Raw genomic sequence first — 25662 nt, forward strand, 5'->3', positions numbered from 1 at the left:
TTGGCTGGTAGACGGAACCCGGAGGAGGCCAACCCTGTGTGATCTAATGGGTCTTTGGGAGGTAATTGGCAGCAGGCGGTCTCTCAATTCCTGGAGGCAAGTTGTTCCACTGCTTAATTGTTCTAACAGATTTGACACACCTTTTTGAGTCCGCCTCGATGTGCTGTTGGCATAAGGGAGGAAATTCTACACCAAGGGGAGGGACCGAGGGCCCCTTTACCACCTGTGAACTTCAGAATTCCCTGGCCATGGCTCAGGAATTCCGGGAGTCAAAAGTCCACAGGTCGTAAAGGGGCCATCGTTCCCCCATCCCTGCGCTACAAGAACACCAATAGAGCTAAGGATAACTTAAGGTCCTCTCCAGAGGTGGGTTCCTACCAGTTCGCACCTATTCGGTAGAACCGGTTCGTCAAATCTACCGAACCGATTAGAAGAGGTTCCACCAGTGGACCCGGAAAGCAGGCCACACCTACAGAAGAGCTTCCAAACTTTTTTGAAACCCACCACTGGTCCTTGGATAGAATTATTCTACACTATCATGCTCATATTTATAAAACTCAGTGCCTCTGTGAAAGGTAAGGATGACTACTGCGTTTGTGGTGCAATCGGAACATTGCGTGTGTTGAAGTTGTTTTAACGCAAACCAAAGATGCCTTTTAAAAAACAAGTTTACATCCTATTCTTATGCATGCCAGTGCTGTGTGTGGGGTAATTTAAGGTGGTTCTGACAAGTGTTGTCGGCATCTTCATATCCGGTCACATGGGCAACAAGCCACTCCCATCCAGTCACATGGGCGGCAAGCCACTCCCATCCGGTCACATGGGCGGCAAGCCACTCCCACAAAGGAGGCCACACCCACAAGGTAGGTTCAAACAATTTTTGAAACCCACCACTGGTCCTCTCACTCAAGGCCTCGAAATGACAGAAGGACAATTTCATAAGGATGTGTTGAAAACCAGAATGGTCTATTTTGCGGAGGGTGCATGGAAGGAGAAAATGGTCCTAACACGATCAAAACAGCTTATTATTTGCAAACCTGAATGCTCTGATGGTCGTGATGCCCTCTGCAGTCTCGGAAAAGTGGCAAAGAAGAGGTAACTGGGTGCTGTCATCGAGTTCCTGGAGATCTCTGTTACCAAGAGAAGGAAAGATGAGCCAAGAAGAAACCCTATTTCACCAGCTAGTAAATGAGAGAGCTTGTTCTCCTTATTAAATGATTGACTCACTTGCTCTCCCTAAACAAAAATGTGACATTCTTTATGGTTGTTATGTCAGAGTTGGTTGCATAAATTCAAATCCAGAAAGGACACACAGATAATTGATGCAGGATTCATTAACTTCTGTATATACATAAGAACAGATGAATAAATGTACAATACCAACAGGTGGTTCTTCCAAGTAAACACAAGGCAGGAGAGTTACAGGCAAACACATGCAGTTAGTTTCATTTTAGCAGACAAGCCCAGACAGACTGCTAGTTTACTTCTCAGAGCAGCAGACTGCTTAAGTTTCTGTTTCAGTTCTCTGCACAAACTCAGATCTGTTTAAGCTCCCATTGGCTGACTTAGTTGCTATGCCTATACATTGGCTGACCTTGTTCCCATGTCTCTCCCAGTCATGAATATTTTAACACATTCTTTGGAAGTTATCCACTAGAAGCCACCTATCAAAAGGAGCTTAAGACATCAATAGGGAAGGAAGTCACCCATTTTGTTTCAGAAATTTCTCTTGTTTTTCTCTTTGTGATACTCATTTATTTATTTATTTATTTATTTATTTTTATTTCATGTTTTATTTGTTTGAATGCAACCACCAGAGGTTTAAATTATTTGGACAAAGCCACTTTTTAAAACTAGCCTTGAATGGGATTAAAATTAGCCTTGAACATGCAACTTTATGATTGCACTGCACCCATTCCTGCCACAAACTTTCCCTTGCTAGCGATAACAAACATCAAAATTCTAATGTCATCCATTAATTAAACATTTTCTATCTTTTTTTTTTTAAGAGAGAGAGAGAGAAGTGGAAAACTTACTTAGAGGCAACTCTGAAGTATTTCTGGATGAAATAAAATGCTACCGCAAGAGGCAGGAGAGCAAGTAGGAAGTAGTGGGTGGCATAGGATATCATCCCGACAGCAGATAGACAGAGTAATGTTGAACGAGAGAGGGATTCTACAGTCGGTGGAATGTGCTGCAGCAAACATAAGTAATAAATATTGTTCGGAATATAATCTAATATAATAATCTGTTATTTCCCTACTCATAGCATGCAACAACTCAAGGTGCTCACCTGATCAATAATATTTGTATCAGCAGAAAAACGGTTCAGAATCAGCCCCAAAGGTGTCATATCAAAGAATCTGTAAAGGGGGCAAGAATAGTAAAAGGTTGTCCAGTTTAGAAAGAATGTTCCCAGTTATTTTATTTTATACATATTTGTTTGATTGCTTTATCCTGCACTAAATTACACGAGGTGCCATCTTTCCAAAATTAAGCAACGAACCCATCTTCCCATTTGATGACATCATCTAGGCAAAAAGTGAAGGGAGAGATGGACAACGTGACACAGGGCCTTCTCTAGGGCGGCCCCCACATTTTGGAATTTTTTATTTGCAACTGTTTACAAAGTTCCGTCCTTCAGGACATTGAAAAGAATACCAAAGTTGGTTTTACTTCACTGAGCAGAAGGGAGGGAGGAAGGAGAAGGAAGGAGGGAGGGAGGGAGGGAGGGAGGGAGGGAGGGAAGGAAGGAAGGAAGGAAGGAAGGAAGGAAGGAGGAAGGGAGGGAGGGAAATAAGGATGGAAGGAGGGAGGGAAAGGAAAGAAGGAAGGAAGATTACATTTTTTCTGGATGAAGTTATGTTTACAAGATTTCTGGAGGTGCCTAAAACCAGGCCCTGGAGCCTTCAACATCTGGGCAGCTTTGAAGTCACTAGATCTTTACCGCAGCATCACCGATGGTCAGAAAGAATACCGTGTCTCATCAGTCCAGCTGGGATAAGGGATTTGAGGAACCATTAAAGCCTAGCTAGATTGGTATTAAGAATCAAATCTGTGCTGCAACTATCCTAATGGCCAAGAGATGGCAGTAAAGGTGGACACAAAACTGTTTATGCTACCATCTAGTGGTCCTGTGAATTATTGCAGCTCAGAGAAGATTACCATATTCTAAATGCTGATCCAATCATTGAGCAGTTTATCTGCAGAGGGAGTGTAGAGGGAAGGGCTGAACAGCCTTGCAGATGGTGTTGTTTTCCTAAAATCATAAGTAAACTATGGTTACAAGTAGAGTGGCATAGAAATGTAATAAAATATGATAGATAGATAGATAGATAGATAGATAGATAGATAGATAGATAGATAGATAGATAGATAGATAGATAGATAGACAGACAGACAGACAGACAGACAGACAGATAGATAGATGATAGATAGATAGATGATAGAATAACATGAGATAGATAGATAATTAGATTGGCATAGAAATGTAATAAAATATGATAGATAGATAGATGATAGAATAACATGAGATAGATAGATAATTAGATTGGCATAGAAATGTAATAAAATATGATAGATAGATAGAAAGATAGAAAGATAGATAAATAGATAGATAGATAGATAGATAGATAGATAGATAGATAGATAGATAGATGTAATAACATATGAGATAGATAAATTAGATTGGCAAAGAAATGTAATAAAATATGATAGATAGATAGAAAGAGAAAGATAGATAAATACGTAGATAGATAGAAAGATAGATAGATAGAATGAATAACATATGAGATAGATAATTAGATTGGCATAGAAATGTAATAACATATGATAGATAGATAGAGATAGATAGATAGATGATAGATAGATAGATAGATAGATAGATAGATAGATAGATAGATAGACAGACAGACAGACAGACAGACAGACAGACAGACAGACAGACAGACAGGATGGATGGATGGATGGATGGATGGATGGATAGATAGATAGATAGATAGATAGATAGATAGATAGATAGATAGATAGATAGATAGATAGATAGATAGATAGATAGATAGATAGATAGATAGAATGGATATACGGATAGACAGACAGACAGACACCATTTATTAAATTTAAATCCATGGTGATTTTGGACAGCTAAATAAGTGGGGGGATGGATAGATGGACGGATGGACCAAACCATCCTTCTTTGCTTTGGAGTTTACCAAAACCCAGTTCCTTGAAGTGCATTCAATCTTCTCCACTAATCTATCAAATACTATTCTCAGCAAATGAGCAGATGTTTGAAGTCTATCCCCTAAAGATCCAGCAGCCCCCTGGCCACCAGACACTACCTCTTTGCTCCTGGGTTCTCCGACTCAAGTTCTGGACCTCAGAAGATCTGTTAAGTGGCTCGTTCAGTTTACCAAAAGGGGACATGGGGTTCCTGTACCTTATAGGTCCGAGGATGATCTTGTTGAGCAGATCGTGGTAAAGGTTCTTAGCAGCGGTCAGGCCCATCCATTCAACGGTCAAAGACGTGACAAGGCAAAGGACAATGCCCGCCCCACTGAGAATGCTGAACACTGCAACGTGGCATGTCTGTTTCAAAACAAGGGTAGAAATTCTATAAATCCTGGGAAGTAATACCATTTCTTTTCATTGTTTTGAAACACCCCATAAGCATATATCCCGATCAGAGGTGGGTTCCTACCGGTTCGGACTGGTTTAGCTGAGTAGGTAGTAACTCGGCCTGCCACACCCCAGAACCAGTTCTATCGGCGGCGCCATAGGTGCCGCCATCTTGTTTTTTAGTACTGTGCATGCGCGCATTGTGTGCGTCAAGCATATGTGCTCGCAGAGCAAGCAAGCACCCGCAGCGCATCCCTGAGCGAACCGGAAGTAGCAGCAGCCGGAACCCACCCCTGATCCAGATTATCTGGTGGTCTTCCTACTGAATAACTTTTGTACCGCGTACATCAGGGTGGGATCCTACCGGTTTAATTTCACCCCTGGTTTGGGCCCTGGTTTTTGAAGAAATCAGAATTTTTAAAAACCTTGAATGAATGAATGAATTGGAATCTTTATTTGCTATGATCTGAGAAACCCCAAAAGAACCCAAAAATTGTTCCAATATCTAAGAAGCTGCCACAAAGAAGAGGGGGGTCAGCCTTTTCTCCAAAGAACTTGAACTCAGAACAAGACCCAACAGATGGAAACTAATCAAGGAGAGAAGCAAGCTAGAACTAAGGAGAAACTTCCTGACAGTGGGAATACTTAATCAGCGGAACAATTTGCCTCCAGAAGTTGTAGATGCTCGAACACTGGAAGTTTTTAAGAAGAGATTGGACAAACGTTTATCCAAAATGGTATAAGTTTCCTGCCTGAGCAGGGGGTTAGACTAGAAGACCTCCAAGGTCCCTTCCATCTGGGTTATTCTGTAACATGATTCTTCTCCAACACCTTCCTTCTGCAGTTCTACCCTTCTGCTGATCCCTTTACAGGAGAATTGTTTTCTTTCCCCCTTTTTTTAACCTATGAGTAAAATGCATGATGAAAATGCATGTTGGCTGCGGGAATTCTGGGAGTTTAAATCCATCCACCTTCAAGTTATCTAGGTTCACTTTTACCATATGTGGTGGGAGTGCTCAAAAGCTAGGGCCTTCTGGCACCAGATAAGAAAGTGGTTAGAAGAGAAGTCAAATCAAAGAATAGAGTTGAGGCTAGAACTATTTCTATTAGGGATTGCAAAAGAAAAATATAGCAAAGGTGGGTTATATTTAATGTTGCATATTTTAACGGCAGCCAGACTGGTCTCCGCACAAAACTGGAAAAAGAAAGAGATTTCCCCCCCCAGGAACAAGAAATAATAAAGAAGATACTGACGTGCGCAGAAATGGACAGGCTGACTCTAGAACTCAAAGACAAGGGTGTGACGGAGTACCAGGAAATCTGGGACAAATGGTACCGATGGTTAGAATCGATGGGACAGAAAAACATGGATAAGTTAAGAACTGGTATTAATATTGTACGATAGGTAGGAATTGGATATGTATATGTACCAGAGGTGGGTTCCTGCCAATTCGCACCTATTCGGTAGAACCGGTTTGTCAAATCTACCGAACCGATTAGAAGAGGTTCCACCAGTGGACCCGGAAAGCAGGCCACACCTACAGAAGAGGTTCCAACGTTTTTTGAAACCCACCACTGGTCCTTGGATATGATTATTCTAGACTATCATGCTCCTATTTATAAAACTCAGTGCCTCTGTGAAAGGTAAGGATGACTACTGCATTTGTGGTGCAATCAGAACATTGCGTGTGTTGAAGTTGTTTTAACGCAAACCAAAGATGCCTTTTAACAAACAAGTTTACATCATATTCTTATGCATGCCAGTGCTGTGTGTGAGGTAATTTAAGGTGGTTCTGACAAGTGTCGTCGGCATCTTCATATCCGGTCACATGGGCGGCAAGCCACTCCCATCGGGTCACATGGGCGGCAAGCCACTCCCACAAAGGAGGCCACACCCACAGAGTAGGTTCGAACAATTTTTGAAACCCACCACTGATATGTACTGATAGTAATTCCCTCTTCTGTCCTTCGCTAAATGTTTTGGCAGCCAAACCAACGAGCTGCGGACTTTTCTGACTTCCAAATGCAAACAGTTTTGGGGTTTTCTTTAAGCAGAGCACGGCAGAACATTATTTACAGAAGTTCAACCACTCTGGGGAAAAAAAACAAACCCCAAAACCCACAACACTATTCTTAGTTCAAGTCCCAGGCCTTGAACTCTCTTTTCACACCAGGCTAAACAGATGCTCCAATGGGGATTTGAAATTCCTGCGATTGGTGAATGAGATCATATACGGGATCCTGAGTTCACTTCTGAGAACATTGTGACTTAGCTGTGAGAAGTTTCCAGGAGCAGACAAAAAAAGAAAAAGAGATTTCCTTGAATCTATACAGAATGTCCCTGTCAGGTTTTCTTGATCGCTATATAAGGGAGACGTTTATTTATTTATTTGATTTCATCTCGGGAAACCAACTCTGGGCAGCTCACAGTTAATATCAGGACGTGGGGAGCTATTTAACACCGAGTGCTTAGGACAGTTTTTTTTTTCTTTTTCGGCCTCTGAAGGATTATCCGGAGATATTTATAACCGAGGAATCGTGTCTAATTTAAAACTGAGGAAAGTTTATTCAATACGACTTTCCGCGTTGCTGGATGCGGTTGAGACAAGGCTTTGGCTGCGGCCTGCATAGTTTAATTCTAAAGTTTGCCATTTGTTATTAAACTGACACGAACAGAGGAACGAGACTAAATAGATGAAAAGGTGACGTTCAGTTTTCAGTAAATGTTAAACGAGGTAACATCTACTCCAAGTCGAAGTAGTCACTTCTCGTAACTTGTTCCACGTGGTTTCCTTGGCAACCGATGGAAGCGGCTGATAGATTTATAGCCCTCCTTTATTATGATTATTTTCGCAAATAACTCAAGATGGCAGACATATACAACACGCCTTCCTCCTCCTTTTTTACCCCTCACAGCAACAACCCTGTGAGGGGGGTTGAGAAGAGAGAGAGAGAGAGGGAAGGAGGGTGGGAGGAGGGGAAAGAAATGGGTCCAAATGGCCATTGATTTCTTCTAGGACAGTGATGGCTAACGTTTTTGTCCTCACAGGCTGAAAGTGTGCGTGCTCACACCCATAATGCAATGCGTGCATGAAGTTTTGACAATTGCAGCACTTGAGAGATATGTGATCACAATTTGCGACCTTTCCAGGTGGCTTCCAACCAGCAAGGTCAGTGTGGGAAGCTGGATTCACTTAATGACCGTGTGATTCACTTAACAACTGGAGTGAGTCATTTAACCCACACGTCACTAGCACTGATGATGTTACCCGGTTTGGGTCATGAAACATCTGCAAGAAACCAAACCAAGCTCAGAGAGCACCAAGGACCTTTCAAAAACAGTCAGACAATTGAGCCCAACTCACAACCAGGGGTGGGATTCTACAGGTTCTGACCGGTTTGGGCAAACCGGTAGCTCCGACTATCAGCTGGGAGCGAACCAGTTTGCTTCAACTTTCAGCTGGGCTCACCTGCCCGCGCCTGCACTATACTCACCTATATTCCCTTTTCTGAAGTCCAGCTGATCGGCGTGGCAGGGCTGTTTTGCACTCGGGCAGGAGTGGGTTCCTGCCAGTTCTAACCTCTTCTATAGAAGAGGTTCCTCAAATCTACAGTGTCGTTTAGAACCGGTTCCAGCTCCCTCTCCCCGTCCATCCGGACATCATCAAGATGAAGAGCGAGAGGAGGAATTCTGGGAGTTGAAGTCCACAAGTCTTAAAGCTGTCAAGTTTGAACACCCCTGGGGTTTTTTTCTAAAGGGTTAGGGGTGCAAGGGTCTTGTGACTCGACAGCTTTAAGACTTGCACACTTCAATGCCAGAGTTCCTGCAACAACATGACTGGAGGAGGAATTCTGGGAGTTGAAGTCCACAAGTCTTAAAGCTGTCAAGTTTGAACACCTCTGGGTTTTTTTTTTCTGAAGGGTTAGGGGCGAAAGGGTCTTGTAACTTGACAGCTTTAAGACTTGTGTGCTTCAAATGCCAGAGTTCCTGAGCCAACATTTTGGTTGCTAAGCAAGAGCGTTGTTAAGTGAGTTTCACCACATTTTACAAGTTGGCCACTCCCACCCGATCACATGGCTGGCAAGCCACTCCCACAAAGCAGGCCACACCCACAGAAGAGATTCTAAAAATATTTGAAACCCACCACTGCACTGGGGCTTCCGTAGAAGGTAAGTTTTCAAATGCACTGTGCGCGAAGCATGCACTCTGCAAACTGGTTGTTAAGCCAGTAGGAGCCCACTCTTGCTCACAACAACCACCATGATTAGCAACACGAATTCTGACTCCACCTGTGGTCATTAGTCAAGGACCACCCATATGCTTCCCCCTATACACTGCACAGGAAACTCTACACCGGCACTCTAGAACAAAATTGTTCTAAAATTGAACGAGGTCGCTCTTCTAGACAGTGGTTGGTGTGGAAGAACAATCCATAAATTAAATAATCTTTTTCAGGGGAACTTTTTCAGCTCTGCCCTCTTTTCCATTGTTATGGCTTCTGGTACGGAGTTTAATTCGCTCCCCAGCCTGTCTTGTCCCAGCCTTTGGTTTTTAATTAAATTAAGATTGCTCTGGCCGCGTGATGGCAAACCGATGGCACAGGTGCCAGAGGTGGCGCGCAGAGCCCTCCCTGCTTGGCATGTGCGCCATCGCCCCAGGTCAGAACTCCGTGGAGTTTCGTTCGTGAGCTTCTGTTTCCCAGCAAACGACGAAACAGAAGCTCACAAAAGGAAAAGATCTTACTGTCAGGCGTGCAGTTATATCCCTTTTAGGATCTTTGGCCTGCCACACACTCTATTATTTCACTATGCTGTTTCATTAGTGTAGTAGTTGGGAGGGGGGTATAGAAAGGAGTAAGATTGTGGAATGTGTTGTTGTCATTCTTTTCTAGAAGCCCAAGGTCATCTTTTGTCTCTGCACCTCTGCACCTGACCGGAACCAGCTGGATGGAGATGCCAGCGTGGGCAAAGAAGATTAGACCATGTGATGGATTTATGGGTGTGGGAATAAGATCATGGACTTTCAACTGGATGGAATCCAAGGAAGTTTTTCAGGTTTGGGATTCCACAGATGTACCAAGATGTCTGAGTTATTAAATTGGAACTTTAAGGATAGTTTTGCCTTGGACTCTGATTTAATTTTGCATGATACTTGGAACGTTGACACTTACCTCTTGCCGCACTGCTGGTATTGGGATGCTCTGCCTCCAACTGGCCAGCTGATCTTTGGGTCTCTGCTATGCATGCATGCATGTCCACGCATGCGCGCGCACATGTCCAGGCATGTCTGTGCATGCGAGTGCATGCGCACCTTTGCACATGCACATCTTTCAGTTTGGGCATGCATGCGCAGTTTGGGCGCTTGGTGCCTCAAAGGTTCATCATCCCTGCTGTAGCCGCGGAACATTCCCCTACCTTTTCGGAGCAGAGCGTTTGAGTTTGATTCGTCGATGTCCACTGAGCCAGCCAAAAGTCGATCGCCACAATGACCGAGTGTTTCAGGAGTTTGGAGAAGATCATCAAGGAGAGCAGAAGAAAGCCACCCGAAGTGAGATAGAGCCAACAAGTCTTCCAGGGCATCTTCGTCCTGAGTGGCGCTGCCGCGGACAAGTTGTCATCTTCTTCCTCTTCCTCCTCTTCCTCTGAAAAGTTACAGAAATCACTGAGTTAGTCAACCTGGGTAATTTAGTATCTCTCACAAGATCAGCAGAGAACGTCGTACCTCATCTAGTTTAGGGGTTTTATGATCACCCAAGCAGAGTTAAGCAAGGGTTAAAAGCCTAAAAATTCCTGACGTAGGTGAGGCACGTCGTTCTCCTGCCTCCTCCTGTAGAGGGTGCTTTTTTAGAGGCTTTTTTGAACAGTTAAGCAGAGTCATCCACGGTTACTCTGGCAGCAACTAGCTCAGCCTGACCTCAGCTCTTGCCTTTTTTCTTTTACATTTTTTTTCTTTTCATGATGACCGGCAAGAGCAGAGTTGAAATCCTCTCTGAAACAGCTGGAAAAGGTACGTGTGGGTTGGAGGGAGGGGGAGGAATTCAAACTTCATCCTCCTGGTGCAACTTTGTGTGTGTGTTTGAGAGAGGGGGAGGGAGGGAGAGAGGGAGGAAGGAGGGGAAGGGAGAAGAAAAAGAAAAAGAAAGAAGGAAACTATTTAGCAAAGGAGAAAAACAAATGCTGTCGCTTTAAATCGGATCTGAGCATGCCTGGCTGTGGAATTCTGGGAGTTGAAGTCCACAAGTCTAAAAAAATTGCTGCCTCACCAGGCATAAACCTCACCGCACGTCACTGCCTACATCCTACTTTCCTGTGGCTACTTATCTTCAAATTTTAGCCTTTTAACTGTCGAAGAAATACCACTTACTAGAAAGTCATTCATACCAAACATGTACGAGACCTACAAGGTTTCATGTTTATGGCTTAAGTCAGTGTTGACCACACGCATAGGGGGAGTGCCAGAAACTGGAACAACAGTTCCCCGGTGAGCATGCACATGCCGGGAAGCTGAGCTTCTGGTTTCTGTCATGTGCATGCATGCCGGTCAGCTTGTCTTCTGATTTCCAGCGCTCCTGCGCGCGCAAAGACAAGCTGGCCAGTGCACATGTGCATGCCGGAACCCGGAAGAGCAACGGGCGACGGCTGGCATGGTTGGAGAGATGGCCCCGCGTGCCACTTCTGGCACATGTGCCATAGGTTCACCATCCCAGACTTAAGTGTATGTTTGTGCATAAATAACTTTTTTAAACAAACCAGACAAAATAACACCAGCATTACCTTCGTCCTCATCCACCAGTTGCGTTTTTGATTCTCTTGGGTACATAGCTCTCCGGAGAGTTTTCCTTTCCAGAGTAGTTTGATCAGCTTCCATATTCTGCGTAGGGACATTAAAAATTGAGTACGAAGACTTTTTAAAACACCTGAGGTGTGGGTTGAGTTTATCCCTAAGGGATCCTCTGTCATCCCCTCAAATCTTCTCAAAATGGATGGGGAGATCTAACTCCTATTGTGTTTCTACTCCAGACTTTGCAACCCTACTATATTGTACTCTTTCTTTTCTTTATGTACGCTGAGAGCAAACAGACAAATTCCTTTTGTGTGTCCAATCAAACTTGGCTAATAAAGAATTCTATTCTATTCTATTCTATTCTATTCTATTCTGTTCTGTTCTGTTCCACTCCATTCCATCTCATTCTCTATTCTATTCTATTCTATTCTATTCTATTCTTTTCTTTTCTTTTCTTTTCTTTTCTTTTCTGTTCTGTTCTGTTCCGTTCCATTCCATTCTCTATTCTATTCTATCCCATTCCATTCCATCTCATTCTCTATTCTATTCTATTCTATCCCATTCCATTCCATCTCATTCTCTATTCTATTCTATCCCATTCCATTCCATCCCATTCTCTATTCTATTCTATTCTACTCCATCCCATTCTCTAGTCTATTCTATTTTATTCTATTCTATCCCATTCCATACCTTCTCATTCTCTATTCTATTCTATTCTATTCTATTCTATCCCATTCCATCCCATTCTCTATTCTATTCTATTCTACTTCATCCCATTCTCTAGTCTATTCTATTTTATTCTATTCTATCCCATTCCATACCTTCTCATTCTCTATTCTATTCTATTCTATCCCATTCCATTCCATTCTCTATTCTATTCTATCCCGTTCCATTCCATCTCATTCTCTATTCCATTCCATTCCATTCTCTATTCTATTCCATCCCATTCTCTATTCTATTCTACTCCATTCCATTCTCTATTCTATTCTATTCCATCCCATTCTCTATTCTATTCTACTCCATTCCATTCTCTATTCTATTTTATTCTATTCTATTCTACTCCATTCCATTCTCTGTTCTATTCTATTCTATTCTATTCCATTCCATTCCATTCTCTATTCTATTCTATTCTAATATGGGAGATCTCCCTCTCCCTCTTTAATACCACTTTATAATGCCTTCCTAAGACCACACTTGCAATACTGCATCCGATTTTGGTTGCCACGATGTAAAAAAGATGTTGGGACTGCAGAAAGAGTGCAGAGAAGAGCAACAAAGATGCTTAGGGACTGGAGGCTAAAAGATATGAAGAACAGTTGCTGGAATTGGGTATAACTAGTTTGATGGAAAAAGGACTAGGGGTGACATGATAGCAGTCCTCCAATATTTCAGGGGCTGTGACAAAGAAGCAGCGGCCAACCTATTATCCAAGGCACCTGAAGGCAGGACAAGAAAAAAATGGATGGAAACTAATCAAGGAGAAAAGCAACCTGGAATTAAGGAAAAACTTCCTGACAGTGAGGACAATGGAACAGTGGAACAACTTGCCATCAGACGTTTTGGGACCTTCATCACTGGAGGCTTTCCAGAAGAGCTTGGACAGCAGAGGTGGGTTCCTACCAGTTCGCACCTATTCGGTAGAACCGGTTCGTCAAATCTACCAAACCGGTTAGAAGAGGTTCCACCAGTGGACCTGGAAAGTAGACCACACCTACAGAAGAGGTTCCAAACTTTTTTGAAACCCACCACTGGTCCTTGGATATGATTATTCTACACTGTCATGCTCATATTTATAAAACTCAGTGCCTCTGTGAAAGGTAAGGACTACTACTGCGTTTGTGGTGCAATCAGAACATTGCGTGTGTTGAAGTTGTTTTAACGCAAACCAAAGATGCGTTTTAAAAAACAAGTTTACATCATATTCTTATGCATGCCAGGGCTGTGTGTGAGGTAATTTAAGGTGGTTCTGACAAGAGTCGTCGGCATCTTCATATCCGGTCACATGGGCGGCAAGCCACTCCTATCCAGTCACATGGGCAGCAAGCCACTCCCACAAAGGAGGCCACACCCACAGAGTAGGTTCAAACAATTTTTGAAACCCACCACTGCTGGACAGGCACTTATCTGAAACGGCCTAGGGCAGGGGTGTCCAAACTTGGGTACTTTAAGACTTGTGAACTATGCCGGCTGGGGAATTCTGGGAGTTGATGTCCATATGTCTTAAAGTACCCAAGTTTGGACACCCCTGGTCTAGGGTGTCTTGCTTGAGCAGGGGGCTGGACTAGAAGATCTTCAAGGTCCCTTCCAGCTATATTCTGATTGAGTTAAAAGTCTGAAGAAGAAGAAGATGTCCAGCCAAGAGAGCAAAGAGATTGTATACACTGTATTCTGACAAAGTAGTGCTCTTCTATTATACAGTACCAGAAATTTACAACTTTACGGCTTGCATGTACTTCAGTTGACATTGGTAGACTTCAATTTTCTCCTTGGCATGGGCACTGCAACCTTCACAGGTCATTAGAGATAAAAACAAGAGACTTCCAACAAATAAGATTTGGGTAGGAATGTCACCAAATATCAACATGTCTGGATCCAACCAGACCTTCATTCCCCCGTTCTTCACATTTACCTTTTCCAATTCCTGGTCTTGACGATTCATGAGAGTTTTCCAGTGGTCGTACAGCTCCACATCTTTATTCTGGATGTCCTTCAGGGTCCCTTCTCGAAGAACAGTGCCGTCTTTCATGGCAATGATCTAAGAATTAAAAAGGAATCAAGAAGCTGATGGAAGAGAACCTTTGCAGCTGAGCTACAAATGTTCTCGTCTATCGATGCCACATATGGGCTGCAGGAAGTTAGCACCAGTGGTGGGATTCAAATAATTTAACAACCGGTTCTCTGCCCTAAGGACCAGCTGGGTAGAAGGGGCTCAGTGGTCATGGGACCGTGCGGGCATGGCCAACTCAACATCGCTGACATTGATGGGCGCTTCTCCTTAGCTGTTACAATATAATAAGGGTTAAACGGAGAGGCAGTTTCTGTAATAAAAAAATTAAGCTAGAAACAACACCAGAATGTTTCCTTCCTGCCTTCCTTACAGGATTAGCCCTGCAAAGTGGAAAAAAGCAAAAGGAGATTTCTTCCAACAACCGGTTCTCTGAACTACTTAGAAAGTTAACAACCGGTTCTCCCTAATAGGTGCGAACCGTCTGAATCCCACCACTGGTTAGCGCCCACCCTTCTCCTAGAAGAATGAAATAGTCTAGGAAATATTAAAAAGGCAGAATATTATATTTCCCTGGATGAGAAAAGAAGAAGCTTGTTTTTAAAGATAAAGCAGCTTTCTGCAGCTGCCTGCTGCCCCCCTTCACCTCCAGGGGTTGCCCTTGAAGTGCATCCGGTGACTACAGTTAGTCCAGAATGCAGCCGCGCGAGTGATAGTGGGCGCACCGCGGTTCGCCCACGTTACACCCGTCCTCCGCGAGCTGCACTGGCTACCTGTCGGTCTCCGGGTGCGCTTCAGGGTATTGATGACCACCTTTAAAGCACTCCATGGTAGTGGATCTGGGTACTTGAGAGACCGCCTTCTGCTGATTACCTCCCTTCAACCGATTAGATCGCACAGACTGGGCCTCCTCCGAATCCCATCTGCCAGTCAATGCCGACTGGCGACCACACGGAGGAGAGCCTTTTCTGTTGCAGCTCCGACCCTGTGGAACGATCTCCCCGTTGAGATCCGTACCCTCACCACCATCCAGACCTTCCGCGCAGCCCTCAAGATCTGGCTCTCCCAGCAGGCCTGGGGATAGGTTCCCAATTTACCCGCCCGAGTGTTTGATTGCTGAACGAAAGTTGTGTTTTATTACTTTTCTTTGTTCACATTTTGTTTTGTTTTTTGATACTGCACCCCCCCTCCCTTGTGATTGTAAGCCGCCCTGAGTCCCCTCAGGGAAAAGGGCGGCCTATAAATCTTAATAAATGACTTTTAAAAATGACTTAAATTAAGACATGGCCCCCAGGACATGATAGGATTAGCCCTCTACCCATCTCACGACATGGCACCTGGGAAGATTACATCACCCAGCAAGGCTCAACCAAGCCTGGGACTCGGGACAGCCTGGAGAGTTGACTCTGCATGGCCCCATTGGAGTCTGACAATCAATCAGAATACAAGCTCAAATTCAAAAGCCCAGAGAGGCTATAAAACCCAGGTACTTTCAGCATGTCTGCCTGTCTGTCTGTCTGTCGCTCTGTCCATCCATCCATCTTACCCAGTCAGCATGTGGCAAATACTGTAGTTTATGAGTCACTAAGACGAGGGTCCTTTTGTCGTCTTTCAGGAACTTCAGGATACCTTCTTGCATTAAGTGGTCACTGAGATGAATGTCCAAGGCAGAAAATGGGTCATCCTGGAATCCCACATGAGAAATTAACAGAAGGTTATGTAGGAAGTTATCACCCAGCCCTCTCCCAGAAAAAAAAAAAGAAATATCCTAGGACATATTGAAAAGGCAGAATATTTCTCTGGATGGGAAAAAGGAAGAAACATGTTTTAAAAGACAGAATAGCTTCCTGCAGCTTCCTGCCCACCCCCCTTTGTAAATGAGCCATTAAAGACTGAGCTAGTCTGCTTTACATAATAAAGGGTTCTCCCCTTCAGCTCCAGAGTATTGGGATTAAGGCATGATAATATTGGCCCTTTACCCAACTTGCCACATGGCATCTGAGAACTCTACCAAACCTGGATTCAAAACGCAGCCTAGAGAGTTGCCCCTGCATGGGCCCCATGGGAGTCTGACAACCAATCAGAACACAAGCTCAAGATCAAAGGCCAGAGAGGGCATAAAACCAGGGACTCAGCTTCTCTCCTTCCCTTCCCTTCTCTTCTCCACCAATATTGAAGCATGTGATCCCCTTTTCTGTTCAGGACTCAAGCCACGTGGTCCTGTCCATCATTAAAACCATCTTTCCAAGCAGCCTCCATGTCTCCAGTGTCTTTTCCCCCACTTGGAGCCGAACCCAGAAGGACATTTCTTCCAAAAGTTATAAAAGAGATATTCTATTGTATTGTATTGAACCTTCTGTGATCACTACCTTATTTCTGCAACGCATAGAAAGGCCTTCACATGAATAATTTTCAATATCTCACTCTTAGTGCTAATGGGGGGGGGGGAATAGAAGATCATTACAGATCTCTTTCTGCAACCTTCTTGTGCATTTTTAAGTGAATCAAGTGGTCTGTTAAGTGAATTCATCTTACCCCACTGACTTCGTTGAAGCTGTTTGAAAAGTCACAAGTGGCAATCACATAAGCCTGGGATGCGGCAACCATTACCAAATACATGCCAGTCCCCTAGCACTGGAGTTTTGATCATGTGGCCATGTGGGTAGTGCATTAGTTGTAAGTGTGAGGACCGGGTTGTAGGTCACTCTTTTCAGTGCCATTGTATCTTCATATGGTCACTAAACAAATGTGTTCTGGCCCAGCTCCCCAGACACAACAAACCCTTTGAAGTGAACTCAAAGATTCCTTTATTATTAGGAATGCTGGCAGCCTTGGCAAAAAGTTTCTCTCTCACCGCAGGCTAACAAGTCTGGCCGGCCGGAAGATGAATAGTGGTCACTTATTCATCTTCACCCATGCCATTTATCCCCAGAGCTAGGGTAGGCTTTTGCTAGCAGCAATGGCTCTTCCTTCCCAAGGACCGGCCCATAGATTTCCACTGCTCTCCTCTCCTCTCCCTTCTGTGCATCCATGTGTCAGGCACTGGACCCAGCTGCTCCTCCTCTTCCTCATCAGCCACTTCTAGACCTGGGGTCTGTTGACTCTCCATCTGAGGGCTGATGGACAGGCCAGGTTCTGCCTCTGCCTCTCTCTCTCTGCCAGCTCCACTCCCTCTTCCCCCTCGGAGATCTCGGGTTGCCTTGATCCTGACCCTGATTCCCACACTGCCTCCTCTTCCTTTGATTTGGCTAGTAGCACAACAAAAATGCTTGTAAGTTGAGGATTACTTGCATTCTGCATTCATGCCTGTCTTCAAATCATCCTCCAATTGCTTCCAATGAACAGGGTGAAAATGTAAATCTAGATCAGTGTTTCTCAACCTTGGCAATTTTAAGACCATGGGTGGCTGGGGAATTCTGGGAGTTGAAGTCCAGACGTCTTAAAGTTGCCAAGGTTGGGAAATACTGATCTAAAATAATTTTGGATGGAAATCCAGATTCTTCTTTCTCCTGGTTTGAAAGTGCCTTCTGCCTCTTTTAAATTTTTCACTTACCAGGAAGACGAGGTTGGTGTTTTGGTAGAGCGCTCGAGCCACACAGATGCGTTGCCGTTGACCTCCACTCAAGTTAATTCCCTAAAGGGTATTTTAAAAAAAACATAATTTTCAGTCGGTTGCCCAAACCTTGCAGCATCTTTAACTGACAAGCCCTTGAAAAAAAAATAACAGCTATTTAAAAAACCATCCTAAAGCTAAACTTCTTCCTAAATTTATATGACATCGGTTTATTCAATCTCAATGCTTTTGGCTACCAAACCTAAAGTTGGAACAATCTAAAAGAAGACAAAGAAGATCTTGGCATATAAGCAAGGATTGTTGTTTAGTTATTGTGTCCAATTCTTTTTGAACCTTGGACCACAGGCAGCCAGGCCCCCCTGTCATTCCACTGTCTCCTAGAGTATGCCCAAATCAGTGGTGGGTTTCAAAAATTTTTGGAACCTACTCTGTGGGTGTGGCCTGCTTTGTGGGAGTGGCTTGCCAGCCATGTGACCGGTTGGGAGTGGCTTGCCAGACATGTGACCAAGTGGGAGTGGCTTGCCAGCCATGTGACTGGGTGGGAGTGGCTTGCTGGCCATGTGATGAGGTGGGAATGGCCAAGATGATGTCAGCATTTCCAGTCCAGATAGAGGTATAAATTACACAGAAAAGAAAGAGGCATCCATACACACATGGATTTAACTTCAAAGCAGTGGCAACAACTTAAATTCATTAAATAATAATGTTTGTTAGGGCTATGCACTGTTTTTGAATATATAGGAATGTAAAGCCCACAGCATTTACTTGGTACTTTTTAAAGCAGCGGCACCTTTTTCCCGGATTCATGAAATATCTACTTTAAAGAGTTGTGGGTGGGGTACAGTGGTGGGATTCAAATAATTTAACAACCGGTTCTCTGTCCTAATGTTTTCTTACAACAGCCAGTTCACCAAACTGCTCAGAAAGTCAACAACTGGTTCTCCCGAACTGGTGCAAACTGGCTGAACCCCACCACTGGCCCAAATTCACATTCATTGTGTCGATGACACTATCTAACCATCTCCTCCTCTGCTGTCCTCTTTCTTCTTTTGCTTTGCATCTTTCCGATGATCAGGGCTTTTTCCAAGGAATCCTCTCTTCTCCTTTGGTGGCCAGAGTCTTTGAGCTTCAGCTTCAGTATCTGTCCTTCCAAACAACAGTCCGGATGTCAACAGTCTGACTAGTGAACCCCCAAAAAAGGAAATACTCTCGGGAGCTTTGAATTCACAAAAGTAAAACTTTGTTGGATACACCATTTTGGTACTGAAGAATCAAAACCAGTTCTGGTTTCCCTGCGCAAAGCCTTGCTTAGTTAAACAATACTTTCCCTTTCTCCACACCCCTGGGTGATCACACTGTCCAATTATGAGATGTCCCTTTGTTATGGGAACAGTCCGTCTCTTTCTCAAGCACCTGCGGTGGTGACCTTGATGGTTGCCAAGCTTTCATGGCCCACACACACATTCTCAGCATTCCTTTTCCCCCTTCCCTCTCCCCAGTTCATTGGCAAGTTGAAAAGAGTTAGGTTTGAAAAAAGCAAAATGGCGCCGTCTTGACACAGGGTTGATTTCCATAAAGTTTGACAGATTGAATTTCCTTGCAGTCCAGGGGACACTCTAGAGCAGGGGCGTTAAACTCGATTTCATTGAGGGCCGCATCAGGATTGTGTTTGACCTTGGGGGTGGTGGGGGATGTGGCTGGGGTGGGTATGGTCAGCTCGACATCACTTGTGCCAGGGTGCTGGTGGTGGCTCGAGCATTGTGCCAGTGAAAACAGGCTCCCAAGCTCCTTTTTCAGCTGCAATGGCCTGCAGCTGAAACGGAGTGAAAACGGAGCTCAGGAGGGCCACGTGCGGCTCTCCTGAGCTCCATTTTCACTGGCAGAGGCACTGTGCGCCAGTCCTTTGCTGTTTCCACGGTGGCCACACAGGCCAGATCTAAGTACCCTGCAGGCTGGATCCAGCCCGCAGGCCTTGAGTTTGACACCCCTGCTCTAGAGTCTTCTCCAGCACCATAATTGGAAAGCATCAATTCTTCAGCCTTCCTTATGGTCCAGCTCTCACAGTCACACGTAGCTTGAACAATAGAGGGGATACACGCCTGGTCTCCCAATAATGCAGCAGTGTCTTACCCTTTCTCCAATTTCTGTCTGATCTCCAAATGGCAACAGATCAATATCGGGTTGTAGAGAACACGCATCAGTCACTGCTTTGTACCTGTTGAAGAAATATTAGAAATAAAGCATGAGGTCCAGAGAAGACTGAAGGGTTTTAAAACTGTTGTAGCCTACCAGCATCGCTGGAGGCAGACTCAGACGGTGAAGAAGTTGGGGAGGAACATGGGCCAGTCCTGGAGTCTGGGGAAGGTTCTGACGAGGGCTCTGCATCAGAGGCAGAGATGGGGCCAGGGTCTCTGACAGTTATCAGCGGCCTTCAAAGTTAGAGATCAGTGGGGCAGAAGAACACTGGAGCCTGTTCCCAATGTGCGCATGTGCAGAGCTGCCAGAAGAAGGGAACAGTTAAGGAACTAGGGACGACTCGGGAGTAAAGGCACAGGTGGATGGTGAATGGCCCCTCCCATAGGGAATAAAGAGGAGCCAAAAGGGAGTGGAGTTTGCAGGAGACAATCAGTTTGCTTCATTAGTGTGAAGATTTGTTCATGACTCTCAGATACTCCTTGTCAAGTATTTTCTTGTACAGCATTGCGCTTGCAAGATACCAGCCTGGCAGCTCTCCAAGCCTGATAAGGTCTGTGATTGTTTGCTCACATTTGCCAACCGTTAGCAAAGGTAAGTGTCAGGCCTGCAATTATATTCCTTTTAGAATTTTGGCCTGCCACACTTTCTCTTATTTCATTATCCTGTTTCTTTAGTATAGTTGATGGGAGGGGGGAATAGACAGGACTGAGATTGTGGAATGTATTGTTTTCATTCTTTACTAGAAGCCAAGGTCATCCTTTGTCTCCGCACTAGCGCACCTGACTGGAAGCAGCTGGGTGTGGATGCCAGCGTGAAAGAAGAAGATTGGACCATGTGATGGATTGTGGGTGTGGGGACAAGATCATGAACTTTTAACTGGGTGGAATTGTGATGTCATTTCCAGTAGTGGGATTCCATAGCATGATGCCAACATGTCTGTCTTATTAAATTGGAACTTTAAGGATAGCTCTGCCTTAGACTCTGATTTAATTCTGCATGATATTTGGAACGCTGACAGTAAGTTGATTTCACCCTTGTTACAGACCTGCTCACATCCTGGACATAAATGGTTTCACACCAGAACAACTAGACACAAGAACAGTTTTTTTCACAAATGCCATTGCTCTGCTTAACAACTAATTCCCACGACATTGTCAAATAATTTACTAAGACTGTATTACTATTATTCTTTTCTTCTTTACTAGTATCCATCTCTCCCCACTTATGACTGTAACCATGTTGCTTGTATCTTTCAATTTATATTGTTTTTATTAGTTTCCTAATATGATTTGCTAGCTTATTAGTAACCTGGACTATCACTAAGTGCCATATCTTTTTATTCTTGATGAATGTATTTTATTCTCCTTATGTACACTGAGAGCATATGCACCAAAGACAAATTCCCTGTGTGTCTGATCACACTTGGCCAATAAAGAATTCTATTCTATTCTATATTAATCTACTCTTACTGTTTTCCTCTCAGAAACTATACCGATGCTTTCCTACTTCATTACTTCCTTTTTTGGAAAATGTTTTCTAGGATCAGAGAACGTAGTGAGGGGAGGGAACAAGAGCCTTTGACAGTGCCTGCAAACAGGGAAAGGTTATCTTAGCAAACGCATTGCCTCACCACTTCACATTGTACGACGCCAAGCCAGGGGAATGTGTGGTAGTTTAGAGAAAATTTACAGGAAAGGATGGGACTTACTGACTGACTTATACAATAGCAGAGTTGGAAGGGACCTTGGAGGTCTTCTAGTCCAATCCCTTGCCTAGGCAGGAAACCCTACACCACTTCAGACAAATGGCTATCCAACATCTTCTTAAAGACTTCCAGTGTTGGGGCATTCACAGCCTCTGGAGGCAAGTTGTTCTACTGGTTAATTGTTCTGTCAGGAAATTTCTCCTCAGTTCTAAGTTACTTTTCTCCTTGATTAGTTTCCACCCATTGCTTCTTGTTCTGCACTCAGGTGCCTTGGAGAATAGCTTGACTCCCTCTTCTTTGTGGCAACCCCTGAGATATTGGAACACTGTTATCCTGTCTCCCCTAGTCCTTCTTTTCATTAAACTAGACATACCCAGTCCCTGCAATCGTTCTTCATATATTTTAGTATGAAGTTTAGTACTTGTATGATGATTCGTCATTGTCTGGATGTCCTGCATCCAATCTCGAAAAGAAAGAAAACATTAAATGAAGGCACCCAATATTCTTGGTGATTTTATCCCTGCAGATTTCGTGGCTTCGAGATGAAAAGGGCTGTTGCTACACATACAAGGAGTCTTACGGTCCGCTTCCGACCGCAATTGAGCCCAAAACTTCTGTCGCTAAGCGAGACATTGGTTAAGTGAGATTTGCCCCGTTTTACCACCTTTCTTTCCACAGTTGTTAAGGGAATCAAAGCGGTTTGATAAGTTAGTAACATGGTTGTTAAGTGAATCTGACTTCCCCTTCGACTTTGCTCGTCAGAAGTGGACACAAAAGAGGATCGCGTGACCCTGGGACACTGCAACCGTCATAAATATGAGTCAGTTGCCCACCATCTGAATTTTGATCATGTAACTCTGAGGAAGCTGCATGTGAAAAATGGTCGTAAGTCACATTTTTTTCAGTGCCGTTGCAACATTGAATGGTCACTAAGTGAACTGTTTTAAGTTGAGGACTATGTGTAATCCGGGGGGGGGGGAGGCGATGGCTGAGTGGTTAAAGTTGCTGAGCTTGTCAGTTGGAAAAACCCAGTGGTGGGTTTCAAAATTTTTTAGAACCTCTTCTGTAGGTGTGGCCTGATTTGTGGGAGTGGCTTGCTGGCCATGTGACTGGGTGGGCATGGCCAACTTGTAAAATGTGGTGAAAGTCACTTAACAATGCTCTTGCTTAGCAACCAAAATGTTGGCTCAGAAACTCTGGCATTTGAAGCACGCAAGTCTTAAAGCTGCCAAGTTACAAGACCCTTTCACCCCTAACCCTTTAGGGAAAAAACCCCCAGGGGTGTTCAAACTTGACAGATTTAAGACTTGTGGACTTCAACTCCCAGAATTCCTCCTCTCGCTCTTCATCTTGATGATGTGCGGATGGGTGGGGGGAGGGAGCTGGAACCGGTTCTAAACGGCACTGTAGATTTGTGGAACCTCTTCTATAGAAGAGATTAGAACTGGCAGGAACCCACCTCTGGAGAAACCCCTGAGTTCTGGGCAATGGGATGAGTTCCCATTACTTGCTCCTGGACTCCTAGCAATTTGAAAGCATGCAAAAGGCAAGGACCAGTTTGGTGAGAAGACAACAGCATTCCGTGAGCCTTTGTTGTTTAGCCATGCTGGCCACATGATCATGAAAATTGTCTTGGGGTGTCTTGTGGCCTGCCAGCATCCAGCAGAGCCGGTGGCAGACTCAGACAGTGAGGAGGTTGGGGAGGAACATGGGCCAGTCCTGGAGTCTGGGGAAGGCTCTGATGAGGACTCTGCATCAGAGGCAGAAATGCGGCTAAGGCCGTCAGCTGCCTTCAGAATTGGATATCAGTAGGGCAGAAGAACAGCTGGAGCCTGTTCCCAGTGTGCGCATGCACAGGAGAAGATAACAGTTAAGGAACAAGGGCTGACTCAGGAGTAAAGGCACAGGAAGACGGTGAATGGCCCCTCCCATAGGGAATAAATAGGAGTGAAAGGGGAATGGAGTTTGCAGGAGACAATTAGTTCACTTAATTAGTGTGAAGAATTGTTCATGACTCTCAGAGACTACTTGCTAAGTATTTTCTTGTACAGCATTGCGTTTGGAAGATATCAGCCTGGCAGCTCTCCAAACCTGATAAGGTCTGTGGTTGTAAATTCACCCTTGAAAGACTGTTTGGCGGGACTTTGCTGGATGTGAATGAGAGGAATTCACATTAGCTTTAGAGATGGGTTGCTAATTTTTTTACCACCAGTTCGGGTGCACACGGTGCTTCTGCGCATGCGCAGAAACGTCCGGGCGGGTGGGTGGAGCCTCTCACCACCGCTACTTCCAGTTTGCCTGATCCGGGCTGAAACGACATCAACCCACCTCTGATTAGCATAATAAAAAGGGATTTTTGTCAGGACTGCTTCATGATTTTGTGAAGCCTTGGGCAGAACACAACGCTGGCTCCCTCAGCCAAGACACAGAGATGATAGCTGGACACGGTTGACTGGAAAACATTTACCCTTACTTTCCTTAATGATCCAAATTGGACTGGAATTTCTATTTCTATTCTTAAACAAGGCAGTTGTTAAGCGAAACATTGCAAGAGCCGAGGTGGCACAGTGGTTAAATGCAGCACTGCAGGCTACTTCAGCTGACTGCAGTTCTGCAGTTCGGCTGTTCAAATCTCACCGGCTCAGGGTTGACTCAGCCTTCCATCCTTCCGAGGTGGGTAAAATGAGGACCCGGATTGTTGTTGGGGGCAATATGCTGACTCTGTAAACCGCTTAGAGAGGGCTGAAAGCCCTATGAAGCGGTATATAAGTCTAACTGCTATTGCTATTGCTACTGCATGGCTGTGCCAGTTAGCCATGGCAAGTCACAGCTGAACCTAGCAAAAGCTCAGGAATTCTGTCACTTCTGGTGGTTAGAAAGAGACAGATGTGACATATTTACCTCTGTTTATTAAAAGAACTCCCAAAAGTGATGTTTTCTTCCACCGTCGCATTCAAGAGCCAGGGTTTCTGAGCTGCGTAAGCCACCGAAAACCGATTCCTAGTGGAAAGGGGGAATTTAAATGCATTAGACTCGAGGGCAGTGGATAGGGAGTAGCTCCCTATAGATTTTAACAAGGGTGCATTCAAACGAGGAAGACGCACACCGCAAAAACACATAAAAGAAATTAGCAGTTAAAACCAGGTTTAAGGAGAAAGGAGAGGAGTTAGGTTAGAAGAACACCCAGTCTCTATTTTAATCTTTGTTTCTTTTTTTCATGACATAGTCCTTGCCCGAAAAGGTGTATTCATATCCCATGAATTCACATTTATCTCTAAGTCTGGAGAGTTGGCATCAGTGGTGGGTTTCAAAAAATTTTGGAACCTCTTCTGTAGGTGTGGCCTGCTTTCTGGGTCCACTGGTGGAACCTCTTCTAACCGGTTTGGTAGATTTGACGAACCGGTTCTACCGAACTGGTGCAAACTGAATCTTAACTAGAGGTTCTCCCGCCTCTAGTATTTATATATAGTATTTATTTATTTTGACATGTTTATATAGTATATATTGATTGGAGGTGGTGTCCTTTTCGAGCTGTAAGCAATGAAATTTCATTTTAATGTATGCCGATTAGTGTATGTTCAAGTGATAATAAAGTTATTCTATTCTATTCTATTCTATTCTATTCTATTCTATTCCATCCCACATTAGAAATTCCATTATGAGGATTTAAAATGCCTCAAGTCATTTGCCCCAAAGATTGGGAACCAGGGATTGACTGCTGGCAGTTTGCAGGGGTTCGGGAGAACCTCTAGTTAAGATTCTGTGCAGTTCGGAGAGCCCCCAAATCTCACTCCTGGCTGGCCCCGCCCACCCCACCTTGCCTCTCAGGAGTCTCCATGCTGCCTGTTTGGGATGCAGGCAAGTGCAGAACATACATGGAAGCTCGAGGAGGGCGAAAAATGGGCCTACCAGAGGTTCAGGAAGGGCAGAAACGAGACCATTTCTGGCCTCCAGGGGGCCTCTGGAGCCTGGCGAGGCCATTTTCACCCTCCGGGAGGTTCAAAAGAACCCAGAAAGGCAAACACACACACACACCGCTGTAGTGCAGGAGGCTAACTAGG

General features: G+C 44.3%; 1 protein-coding gene across 1 annotated transcript in view; it reads right to left on the minus strand.

Annotated features, from left to right (window-relative positions):
• ABCC9 (ATP binding cassette subfamily C member 9) overlaps positions 1 to 25662 on the minus strand; it is an 81815-nt gene that overhangs the window by 30162 nt on the left and 25991 nt on the right. Inside the window, exons 15-25 of the mRNA XM_087722759.1 lie at positions 24503 to 24601; positions 19831 to 19915; positions 17680 to 17760; positions 15673 to 15810; positions 14031 to 14156; positions 11392 to 11488; positions 10033 to 10259; positions 4439 to 4587; positions 2294 to 2363; positions 2037 to 2194; positions 1038 to 1130 (exon numbers count right to left, since the gene is read on the minus strand). Of these exons, the coding sequence (XP_087578885.1) occupies positions 1038 to 1130; positions 2037 to 2194; positions 2294 to 2363; positions 4439 to 4587; positions 10033 to 10259; positions 11392 to 11488; positions 14031 to 14156; positions 15673 to 15810; positions 17680 to 17760; positions 19831 to 19915; positions 24503 to 24601 (1323 nt within the window). The remainder of the gene's footprint in view (positions 1 to 1037; positions 1131 to 2036; positions 2195 to 2293; positions 2364 to 4438; positions 4588 to 10032; positions 10260 to 11391; positions 11489 to 14030; positions 14157 to 15672; positions 15811 to 17679; positions 17761 to 19830; positions 19916 to 24502; positions 24602 to 25662) is intronic.

The sequence above is a fragment of the Thamnophis sirtalis genome, unplaced genomic scaffold, assembly GCF_051295495.1.
Source record: "Thamnophis sirtalis isolate CommonGarterSnake01/CBP01778 unplaced genomic scaffold, rThaSir2_p1.2 scaffold_9, whole genome shotgun sequence".
Classification (NCBI taxonomy): domain Eukaryota; kingdom Metazoa; phylum Chordata; class Lepidosauria; order Squamata; family Natricidae; genus Thamnophis; species Thamnophis sirtalis.